Genomic DNA, 11,670 nt, shown 5'->3' on the forward strand with positions numbered 1-11,670 from the left:
ATGCGGGTATGAAGGGAGTGCGTGTGTGTGCACCGCATCTGCGCACGCGCTGGTATTAGTGCGCTAGGGTCTGCGGTGGTCTCTGGCTCGCTCACCGTACCGCAGTTTTTAGGCGTGTCCCCCACTCTCTGTCCGCAGCATTAAGGCTGGGACCTCGTGGGCGAAGCAGATACGAATGCTCTAGGTAAAGACAGTTCTCGGATCCCTCCCCCTTTCCTTACAACAGATGAGCCTAACGCTAGGAAGGACAGCGCCTGGCTGGTTTTTAAGTACTCAGTTGTGGAATACATCCCACGCTTTTGTGAACTCTTTGTTTCCCCGACAGGCCCGCCCCCCAGAACTCCACCCTCGGTCTGCCCGCAGCACAGTTCAGTCAGCACGGCCTGCCACACCCACTCCATCACTTGGGAGGAACAAAAGCCAATCCACAGGGTGGAAAGTGTCATTGGTATCAGGCTGAACGCTGTATATTCTTGGAGTGGGTTAGGCAGGGCTGGGCTCAGAGGTCCTTCTACCCCTGAATGCTGCTACTGCAGGGAAGGAATAGAGTTAACAAAGACAAAGACAAGGACAGCTGATGCTATGGGAGGAGAGCAACGCGCTCTGATGTTCCACGGTGTCCAAAGCCAGCATCTTTTGGACCTCTGTTTTTCCAATTACATTGGACTTCCTGGGATCACCTGTCTTTTCCTAAAGTTCTATGTAAGGGGCTTATGCTTCTGGACAGTCGTTGATCTCCGTGGATGAGGAAGGGGGCAGTACTTTCGCCAGGTGCATTGGCTTGGCGAAGCCTGCCCAGCATTAGAAGAGGGATTGCTGGGGTAAACGCAAATTGTTAGCTTAAATCCCCCTACCTTGTGCGCACTCGGACTGCACCTGTTCCAGTTGCCCTCTCTTCCCTATCCATTACCAGCCCTCTCTCAATCCCCAGTCTATGGTACTAATTGCCCCGCCTCGCCACACTCCGGCAGGATTCACGCTCCCAGTTCCCAGTTCCCCATACTCGATTTCCCCTTCTCCTCAAGTTCGAGACAATGATCACGCCCCAGCTTCTCCCAGGAACCCCCACCCCTCACAAGGTCTTCACGCCCACGCTGATTGGCCACAAGCCCATAGTCCAGCCCCCTGGACCGTCCCTGGGGCTCAGAGCATTACGTCAACCCGGCCTGGAGAGCGCCAGCTAGAACGGGACTGGGGGGCTTTAACTGGGGGGCGCGGTCTGTCTGGTCCGCCCCACCCTCCCTACATAAAAGACCGAGCCCACCCGGCCGTCGCCCTCAGCCCATCGGTTCCAGACTAAGTTTCAGGTGGCCCTGCACAGGGTGTGGAAGGGGAGTACCGTCAGACCCACTGACATACATCCAAGCCAGCAAGAAGCTAACAAGGCACCATGCGAGAGATCGTGCACATCCAGGCGGGCCAGTGCGGCAACCAGATCGGCGCTAAGGTGGGCTCGCAGCTTAGGGGGTGGGGGAGGAATGCTAGGAGAGCGCCCCTCGGGATACTTGGGCACCAGAGCACGGGGCGATCCTAGGTGGACCCATGTCTCGCCAAGGGTGGATCTGACTTGCTTTGTGCAATAGGATGGGGCGTGTGCTCGGAGGCGACTTTAAAGCTCGGGGATCTTATTCATTTTTCCCGGAACTGTTCAAAATTTGGGATGCCCCTTCTTCTTTTCCTCTCTGATCGCCACGCGTGCCTGAAGGAGGGGTGTGCAGGCTGGGCTGTGTGCGCCGGTCTTTGGGAGGGGCCGGGACGCAAGGAGAATTGATTTTACTCGCTCGAACACCCGGCGAGCTGCGGGGGAGGGGAGGAGAGCGATTGTCTGGCTGGACGTGCTTTGCATTTAAAATACCCTCCTACAGTTGCCTGGCCTCACTCTCTCCCCGCCTGCCCCTTTCTTTCCGCTCCTAGAGTCCCAGAGCGTTTGTCTCCAGCCGCCACTGGCGGCTGTGACCCGCAATCCCAGGCTTGGGCTGGTTTTTTTACCCCCACCCCCATTCCTACCTCCTGCTGAGAGCAGCTGTTCGCCTGGGAAACCGCCCAGTTTCAACTTTCTGATCTTGTACAATGCAAGCCCTAAGGCTGTGCCCGGGTCACGCCACTCATTAAAGCTTCTGCAGTGTCGGGTTGTTAAAACTGGGTGGGAGCTTCTCATTGCAATTCGGGGTGGGGTCGTTGCATAGCTAAATGCAGACTTTTTATGTCTCAGTTTTGGGAGGTCATCAGTGATGAGCATGGTATCGACCCCACTGGCAGTTACCATGGAGACAGTGATTTGCAGCTGGAAAGAATCAATGTATACTACAATGAAGCCACTGGTAATTATTTTTAACTCCCCGTCTTCAATTCCGGCACCTCTATGCCCTGCTCTCATGCGGCCCCAGGAGAAGGTGTGGACTTTAGGATGACCACTCTTAGGGTGGGGTAGCCTCTACTGTGTCAACGAAATCCTTTGAAAGCCTGGTCATAGGCCTTTCTTTGTTTGGGGGTAGTACCAATCAGAAAAGAGGTGGTACCAAGCCCTTCTCTGCAGAGATCATTGCCTGAAGGGCTAAGCCAGCTCTTGTTTCCCTGCAGGTAATAAATATGTACCTAGGGCCATCCTGGTGGACCTGGAGCCGGGCACAATGGACTCAGTCAGGTCTGGACCATTTGGGCAGATTTTCAGGCCAGACAACTTCGTGTTCGGTGAGTATGTGGCGTAGCTGAAGACAGAAGGGCACAAGGTGCCAATTACCACTGGTATAAGGGGTGGAGGAGTGTGATTGACAGATTGAGAGCATAAATAGCATCATCCAGGTGCGTGCTGGCTAAGTCTTAGTTTACACTTAGAGACAAATGCATCTTAGCTTTTTCAAAGAAAGGTGTGCTCTGTTAACTCATTTATAATTGCATGGATGACCAAATAGATTATTGTTTTTTATTGTCCACTTGGTGGTAACTTGAAATAACTATATCTGAGGCGTGATTTTTTTTTTTTTTTTTTTTTTAAGAAGGGATTTAACCCAATCATGGCTGATTTAATCCTCCTTTGCTCTGACAGGCCAGAGTGGTGCAGGAAATAACTGGGCCAAGGGCCACTACACAGAGGGTGCTGAGCTGGTGGACTCCGTCCTGGATGTAGTGAGGAAGGAGTCTGAAAGCTGTGACTGTCTCCAGGGCTTCCAGCTGACCCACTCACTGGGGGGAGGCACTGGCTCAGGCATGGGGACCCTGCTCATCAGCAAGATCCGGGAGGAGTACCCAGACCGCATCATGAACACCTTCAGTGTCATGCCCTCACCCAAGGTCTCTGACACTGTGGTGGAGCCCTATAATGCCACCCTCTCCGTGCACCAGCTGGTAGAGAACACAGATGAAACCTACTGCATCGACAACGAGGCCCTGTATGACATCTGCTTCCGCACCCTCAAGCTGACCACACCCACATATGGCGACCTCAACCACCTGGTGTCAGCCACCATGAGTGGGGTGACCACCTGCCTGCGCTTCCCAGGCCAGCTGAATGCAGACCTGCGCAAGCTGGCTGTGAACATGGTGCCCTTCCCACGCCTGCACTTCTTCATGCCAGGCTTCGCACCTCTGACCAGCAGGGGCAGCCAGCAGTACAGAGCCCTGACGGTGCCTGAGCTCACTCAGCAGATGTTCGACTCCAAGAACATGATGGCCGCCTGTGACCCGCGCCATGGCCGCTACCTGACCGTGGCCGCCATCTTCCGTGGCCGCATGTCCATGAAGGAGGTGGATGAGCAGATGCTCAACGTGCAGAACAAGAACAGCAGCTACTTCGTGGAGTGGATCCCCAACAACGTGAAGACGGCCGTGTGTGACATCCCTCCTCGAGGCCTCAAGATGTCAGCCACCTTCATTGGCAACAGCACTGCCATCCAGGAGCTGTTTAAGCGCATCTCGGAGCAGTTCACTGCCATGTTCCGGCGCAAGGCCTTCCTGCACTGGTACACGGGTGAGGGCATGGACGAGATGGAGTTCACCGAGGCAGAGAGCAACATGAACGACCTGGTGTCTGAATACCAGCAGTACCAGGATGCCACGGCTGATGAGCAGGGCGAGTTCGAGGAGGAGGAGGGCGAGGATGAGGCTTGAGTTTCCCAGGCCAAGAAGGTTAGGGAAAGCTGAGATGAAAGCAGGGGGTGGGGGGCTTATCTGTGAAAATACCTTGGCAGTTGAAGGAAGAAAGATGGTCTTAGGTTTGTGCTGGGTCTCTGGTGCTCTTCACTGTTGCCTGTCACTTTTTTCTCTTTTTGTAATATTGATAACATCAATGTAACACTTGAGATCTTTCTGAACTCCTGTTGTAATGGCTAAAATCACATAAACCTTTGTGTCCTAACGGTGTCCTCTTTTCTTTCTCTTCTTTCTCTTTATTAAGTTCTTTTATTACCAACTTAAATCCACCTTTCTGACCACATAATACTTTCTTCCTTTAGAAAAGAATGAAAGTCCAGAGGCATTTCCTCTTTGGGTATGGTATGAATTAATATAACTGAAACCAACCAAGAATGACCCTACTCAATCTAATAGGAGAAATCAACCTAAATTTTAAATGCCTTTTGGTACATGACTTGTTTGCTGCAGGATTGCTTGCCTGAAAGCACACAAAATGTGTTTTCATGTAGATACCTTACCAGGCCTTTATGAAGTTTTATTTGAACAGTTATGTAGAGGCACAGTACAGCATTTAAAGCAGAGTGAAAAGTTAGTTTCCTCTCCTCCTACGGTCCTTGATCCAGCCTTCCTCTCTGGAGGGTGCCATTATTAATAATGTTGATAATAATCACCAAGTTATATCATTTTCATGCTGCTGGGAATCAAATGTGGGGCCTTCTTGCACACTCAGCAAGCATTATATCACTGAGTTCAACAGCTGTGTTCAAGAGACAGGGCATTCATCACGCAGGTATGCTTTGTTTTATTTGGCCTGCTCCTACCAGTGGACATCCAGATCATTTAGACTTTTTTCATATAATGTGACAATGAATAATTTTGTAGCATTGTGCACACAAGAAAAGCTATTTCTATAAGTGGGATTTCCTGCCTTTTTGAGTTAATGAAGTTATGTGCACTTAGGAACATACGTTAGATATTTAATAGGTACATTCTCAGGTTTTCTCCCAGCCACCATGTTCAGTTTTATAAACTTTGTGCTAATCTTCATTTCAGTTTATTTGGAAATATAAATTTGGAGTGGTTGGGAGTTTTCCTTTAAAAAGACAAACCATAAGATTTTTCATAGTTTATTACATTCTTACCACGAAGACCCAGGACTTGAGCTTTGTATTCAAGCTTGATCTAGACTTGAATTCAACAATGAAAGAAGCTTTAGGAGTTCAGTCGAACATGGATTCTCAGTTAAGATACTTCCATGGGAGTATCTGTACTTTATCAAAATGGCACTGATACTCTTCTTTAATCTGGGCCAGGCAGTTTCTCACTTGAGGATGAGAAGTAGAAAATAACTGTGCAGAACTTATTTATATGCTTCTCTGGAAAAGAAAATAAGTCAAGAAGACCATCTTTGGGATTTATCTACTCTTTTACATGAATTCAAAACTAAAAAAAAATACTATTTTATATCTGGCCCTATATTTTTCATTTTGTATAGGTCTATTACTTTAAAAGGAGGGCATAAAGAATTTTTATTTTAATAAAAGGGTGAAATATATTTGGAAGCAGTTCCAAGGGGGAGGGTGAGCAGTGTCATTCTGAATTGTGTTAAAAAGAAGTCCATCCCACTCCTAGGCTCCATAAGTGGAAAAGGGCAGCAGTTCACTGTGTAAGTCTAGATCACAGAAACCTGACAGAGCGAGCAGGGTTCAGTGGGTCGGGATCTTTAGTTCCAACACTCTATATTTAATGTCAAACTGGCAGGTGTCAGTCCTGACTGAGCCAGTGTAAAGCTTCCAACAACCTCCTTGAAGGACGACGTTGGTTTTAAATGCCCCGAACACTTGGGGCAGCTGCCAAAGCTCCCTGGACCTGTCCTTGGCTGGGCATTTCCGGCAGCCTGTCAGATCCATGACAGTAACTTTGGAAAAGAGAAAGGATGATTGCCAAACTCCTTGTGGCATCCTGGAAGTGTGCATCTCTCTCATACCTTGTAAGAAAAGAACAGGCAGGTGCCAGCCAGCTAACCCTTTGGCTGCACACAGCTAGAGCTTATTTTGGCACGATGGGAAGGGTGGATGCCAACCTGACCATTCAAGCAGATGGCTCTGGATTTTATGTCACCTCAAAGACGAGAAAAATGTTTAGATGCTTGGAATAAGAGATACTATTTTTTTATGTGTGGGTTTTTTTTTTTTCACTTTTAAACAAAATTTATTTTTATTTTGTGTGCATTGGTGTTTTGCCATGGGTGTCGGGTCCCCTGGAACTGGAATTACAGACAGTTGTGACCTGCCATGTGGGTGCTGGGAATTAAACCTGGGTCCTCTGGAAGAGCAGTCGGTGTTCCCAACCACTGAGCTACCTCTCCAGCCTCAAGAGATACTGTGTTTAATTTCCTTTGGTAGGTGGCCATTGTGTGACGGGATTTGGTGTGTGTGTTGGAGGGGCAGCAGTGGTGAGATGGGTGGTGGTTGCCATGGCTGTTTTTAGCTCTAACAGTGTTCCGTGCCTCCCTAAGGTGCTTTAAGGAGGATATTCACTTTGACTAAGCAGGGTACCCAGATTATAAAATCTGCTGCATTTCGGTTATCTTGAGGCAAGGAAGCAAACTCCCACAGGGCTCCACATTGGCCTATCCAGCTGCATCGGCCTAAGGAGTGCTAAGGTTTTGTTAGACTAGTAGCAGTTTCAGCTAAAATCTGCTTTTTCTGTGCAGTTCACTTCAAAGGAAAACTTGAAGACGTGGTTGGTGTGGTTCTGTTCAAATGTCCCTAATGAGGTCACTGTTTGAAAATGATGTTGCATTTCTTCATTTTAAAATTCCACGTGCACATGTGTTAATGCAATCATATTTGCAAGAGAATTTTTTCTTCTTCTTTTTTTGGTTTTCAAGACAAGGTTTCTCTGTGTAACAGTCCTGGCTGTCCTGGAACTCGATTTGCAGACCAGACTCACTGACATCTGCCTGCCTCTGCCTCCCAAGTGCTGGCATTAAAAGCATGTGTTACCCAGTGCAAGAGAAATATTTTTATCAGAATTAAACCCTGTGAAAATTAATGGGGAGTTAGGGAAAGCTGGGGAGCGTGAGAGACCCTAAAACAACTGTGTCACAGCTAAGACTCCCCTCCCACAGACACCCTTTCACATGTTCTGGTGTCCTGGTTAGCATGACTTATCTGCTGGGGAAAGCTGCTTGACATCTCCTAGAATGTTGATTTCCTCTTTGTGTGTCAGCAGCTTCCTTTGAAGTAAAGATGCTTCCAAGTCAAGTCATGTGTTCACTTGGAAACAGATTCATTCTTCCCTTGGTTTCTTAACTGCCCTCTCTCTTAGTTTCTTTTGAGATATTCTGGTTATCACATACCCACAAAAATTTATTTTGGTGCAGTCTATTTCACATCATTTCTTTTTTTTTCTTCTTCTTCTTCTTCTTCTTTTTTAAAATTTTAAACCATAAAAAAATAAGCACTTGAAAGAGTACAGGTGTTGTAGCAGACAACCTACTTTCTGAGTATAACGGCCATTACCATCTTAGTCAGCAGCTGTGACTAACAGGAGACCATCAGGATGAGGCCTGTTGAGGTTCTCATAAAAAGGGGGGGGTCCTTACACTCTCACCTAGGTCCTAGCCACTTGGTCCTATTCCTCCCACTGTATGTGTTCCTGCACTCACTGGTTCACCAGGCTAGACTTAATGTGGAGGTTCCTAGACTAGAGGTTGTCTGTCCAGCAAGGACATGGACACCTTGTACCTTTTCCCACATGCCCTGCGTTGTGCATCCCTTTATCTGATGCCCAGTTTATAATTCCTTTTATAGTAAACCAGTAGACTTCAGTGCTTCTCTGAGCTCAGTAAGCTGCTCTAGGAAATCCATCAAATCTGAGAGGTCAATGGAGGCCACAATTTACAGCTGTTGGTCAGAAGTTTAGGGAGCGACCACTGGATTGCCACTGGCATCTGTGGTGCAGGGCAGTCTTGTGGGTCACAGCCCTAAGATTGTGTGATATGATGCTGCCTCCAGGCAGTCAGTGTCATAGCTGGATTGAACTAGAGGATATCCAGGTGGTATTTACTGTAGAAATGGCTTGCTTTGGTGAGGAGGCATCTCAAATTTGGGGGTATAGTTTTCTATATTGAGAGTAGAGGGGAGAACCATTTTTCCACAGAGTAATATAAATAGGTCTCTTAGGCTTAAAGAGAGCAAGCACTAGGAAAGGAGATAAGCCTTTGAAGTGTTTTCTGGTGAGGAGAAGCCTTATTTTCTAAAGCAACTGAAGACAAAATTGAAAACTTGACCCACATTTCTGGTGTGATCTGGAGTGTTCAGATGGACAGTATTCAGGATGGTATGGCTGTAGACATTGTCCATTTATGGATCCAAACATTTCTTCTTATCTTGAGGCCTTCCTAACTTTAAGCTAACAAATACAGCATACCCATGACTTACAGAGAACATGTTCAATGATCTGCAATAAAATGTTCATGTCAGGACAGCTAAAATGATGGATCTTTTTTCTCTCTCTCCAGCACAAATGTGTTTGCTGTTGCTTGTGTATCTGGTTACCAAAGGGAAGGGACCTACTTTGATAGATTTGGTGATAAGGGAAGGCACATAAGTATACACAAAAAATAAGCCTCTGTGGCCACATGGAAGGTGTTCCCAGGAAATTGGTTGGGGACAGGAGCTAACATAAGGTAAAGGGCTGGAGAGGGGGTAGAAAAGAGTATGTGGGATGTCCATGGGCAGTTGGTGGCTAGTGTCTGGCAGGCCTGTTGAGACATGTGAGTCTGTGGAAGTGAAGATGGGAAGACACATTCTACATTCAGCAGCTGCATTATTCATAGATACAACTCTGAGATACAATCTCTCCCTAAAGGAGACAGAATCTAGCAAGCTGCTTTGCAACTTCATAGTTTCTTTCTTTTAGTTCTCTGACTGAATAGGTATGTGGTACCATTTGAATGCAGTTCGTTTCCAATAATAATCACATGGAGACTTCATTCTGCAATGTAATGACGGTGAAGTGGTGTGATTTTTAAGGATAATAACTAGGTCATAGGGCACCATGGTTGAATGTGGTTCTCTACGGGCAGTTCCTCTCCTGAAAAGTGGATGACTATGAGACTGAACCTGGACCTTTCTTTCCCTTCGTGGCTCTTTTGTTCCTACTATGTTTCAACGTAGCCATGACCCTCACCAGAGCCCAGAAAATGCTAATATTACAAACTTAGAAGAAGTGTGAGGAAAATGAGCCTCTGTCCTTTATAAAGAAAATGATTCAGAGATTTTATTATAACAACACAAAACAGAACAGCACAACATGGCTTTAGTATCTCAGTTTATAGGAAAAGAAAAGAGAATCCACACTTAGCACCTACTATGTGCTAGGCTTATTACCATTTGGTCTATACTGTAGAGTGGACAGAGACCTCAGTTGCCATTGAAGAATTTGGGAGACCTTTAACATATCACTTCAGCTGTGTGAATCCCTGTATAAAACAATTCATAATATGGGTACAGAGGTCCAAGTGGCGTTAGTGTGCATGGAAATAAGAAAGTGATCACGCCCAGTATTTGGGAACATGTGCTCCCAGCTCTCCTTCAATGTCACTTAGTTTTTCCAGGAATACTACACAGTACGGGTACTATTGTGCTCCCAATGAATTTTAAACTTGCTTTCAAAAGGAGTAAGAGAAATTATTGGCTCACATTGTTGAAAAGTCCAGAAGCAGATCTTTGACAGCAATATTTAGAGTCTAGATGTACATATCCTGTGATAGCTATAAATGCAGACCAACACAAAATCATAAACTCACTTAAGGCATTATGAGACTACTTTTTTTGTCACTTGGTTGTGTAATTCTCAGGTGTGAACTTTGTAGATGACAATTCATGTTACGTCAAAAGTTGGAGGTGCCTGGACTGGCTTTGCATTGTGTCCCTGGAACCTGTTCTCTCCTGATCACCTCTGGGCTCTGCACTTTCTTGTTTCACTGTTGCTCTTTGCCAGGATCTCCCCAGGGGTGACAGCTTGAGGCTCATATCACCCCATTGCTACAGAGAAGGAGCCAGGCTGGCTATGGACCTAAGTCAGATACCCATCTCTGAATAAGTCCCTAGGGGCAGGGGAGAAAAGGACAGTGATCAGTCTGGATCATATGTGTTTTCAGGTGGATGAAGAGAGGCCAGAGGAGTGGTAACCTTGGCATTCAGGGAATTAACTTAAGCAACTTGTTCTGGAATCATTCCATTGTAAGTAAAAGACACGGACACCTTGGTTTTCTGACTCTGAAGTGCTTAAGGTTTGTCCCAAAAGGGATAACAGCCAGTTACAAAGTGTTCAGCATGGGAGCCTGATCCATAGACATGCAAATCTCCAAGGTTTCAGCTGATCAACAGGCTTAAGTCTATATTCAAGGAGCCTGAGACCATCTGACACATTCCTTACCTTGCTATTCTCTCTCATTCTCTGTAGGAGTCCTACACTAGACAGTAGCCAAAAAGCCAAGAAGCAGTCTTCTTGTTATAAATTTCATCTCCAATAGACAGTCCTGTGCTTTCCCATTATGCTGTCTCTCCAAAGTCCCCAGATCATGGAGTTATTGGGAGGTGGTGGAAACTTCAAGGTAAAGCCTAGTGGGAGGTCTTCTGGTCAATGGAGAAATGCCCTCAAAGGGGATTCTGAGGGATGGAGAGATGACCCAACTGTTAGGAGCACTAGATACTCCTCCAGAAGACCCAGTTCCATTGCCAGCACCCATATTGTTCACAGCCATCTGCAACTCCAGTTCCAGGAGATTGAATCAATGTCCTCTCCTGGCCTCCTTGGGCACCAGGTATGCACATAACACATAGATATACATGCAGGCAAAACACCTCTACACGCCATTTTTTTTTTTAAAGAAGGGAGGGTAGAATGCTAGGACCCTGTTCTTCCTCTTTACTTCCTAGCCACAAGGAGATTGGTATCACTCTACAGTGTGCCCCTTCTGTGACAAGCTGCCTTACCACAGTAGCAAAATTAAGAGGGGCATACAACCGTGGGCCAAAGCCCAAGTGCACCCCTCTCCATCTCTCTTTTTGAGACAGGATCTCACTGTGTAGTGGTCCAGGCTAACTCCAAGCTCTGCTCTTTCCACTTTTACCTCCTGGTGTCCCAGGTATGTGCCAGCACAAGCTTTCCCTGTTCTAAGCATGTTATCTCAGGCATTTGTCCCAGTCATGGCAAGCTGTATAACACATTCAGCTCTCGCTTCACCTTGATACATATCCTTCTCTCTTCCCAGAATACACTGTATGTCTTCTTCCCAAGGGTTCCTCAGCCGTGTGTGTGTGTGTGTGTGTGTGTGTGTGTGTGTGTGTGTGTATACACATGTTAAAGAATGTGCTCATGTTTTTGTTACTGTGTTTGTGCACATGTGCATGGAGGCCATAGGTCAGTGTCAAGGGTCTTCTTTAATCACTTCTGTGATGGTTTGAAAGAAAATGGCTCCCAAAGAGAGTGGCACTACTAGGAGGTGTGGAGTAGGTATGGCCT

The 11,670-nt window shown here is 46.7% G+C and overlaps 1 protein-coding gene across 1 annotated transcript; it reads left to right on the forward strand.

Annotated features, from left to right (window-relative positions):
* Positions 1 to 1,267: 1,267 nt before the first annotated feature.
* LOC131911227 (tubulin beta-2B chain) lies at positions 1,268 to 4,321 on the forward strand. Its single transcript, XM_059263201.1, has 4 exons — positions 1,268 to 1,447; positions 2,213 to 2,321; positions 2,581 to 2,691; positions 3,047 to 4,321. The coding sequence occupies exons 1-4, from the start codon at positions 1,391 to 1,393 to the stop codon at positions 4,105 to 4,107; spliced, it is 1,338 nt and encodes a 445-aa protein (XP_059119184.1). The 5' UTR covers positions 1,268 to 1,390; the 3' UTR covers positions 4,108 to 4,321.
* Positions 4,322 to 11,670: the final 7,349 nt, after the last annotated feature.

The sequence above is a fragment of the Peromyscus eremicus genome, chromosome 5 (genome assembly GCF_949786415.1).
Source record: "Peromyscus eremicus chromosome 5, PerEre_H2_v1, whole genome shotgun sequence".
NCBI classification, from domain to species: domain Eukaryota; kingdom Metazoa; phylum Chordata; class Mammalia; order Rodentia; family Cricetidae; genus Peromyscus; species Peromyscus eremicus.

Excerpts from the sequence above, each read along its gene's own strand:
- LOC131911227 (XM_059263201.1), top strand. The coding sequence starts at position 1,391 with ATGCGAGAGATCGTGCACATCCAGGCGGGCCAGTGCGGCAACCAGATC. Across the intron at positions 2,322-2,580 it reads ATACTACAATGAAGCCACTG|GTAATAAATATGTACCTAGG; the intron begins GTAATTATTTTT and ends GTTTCCCTGCAG. Across the intron at positions 2,692-3,046 it reads GCCAGACAACTTCGTGTTCG|GCCAGAGTGGTGCAGGAAAT; the intron begins GTGAGTATGTGG and ends TTGCTCTGACAG.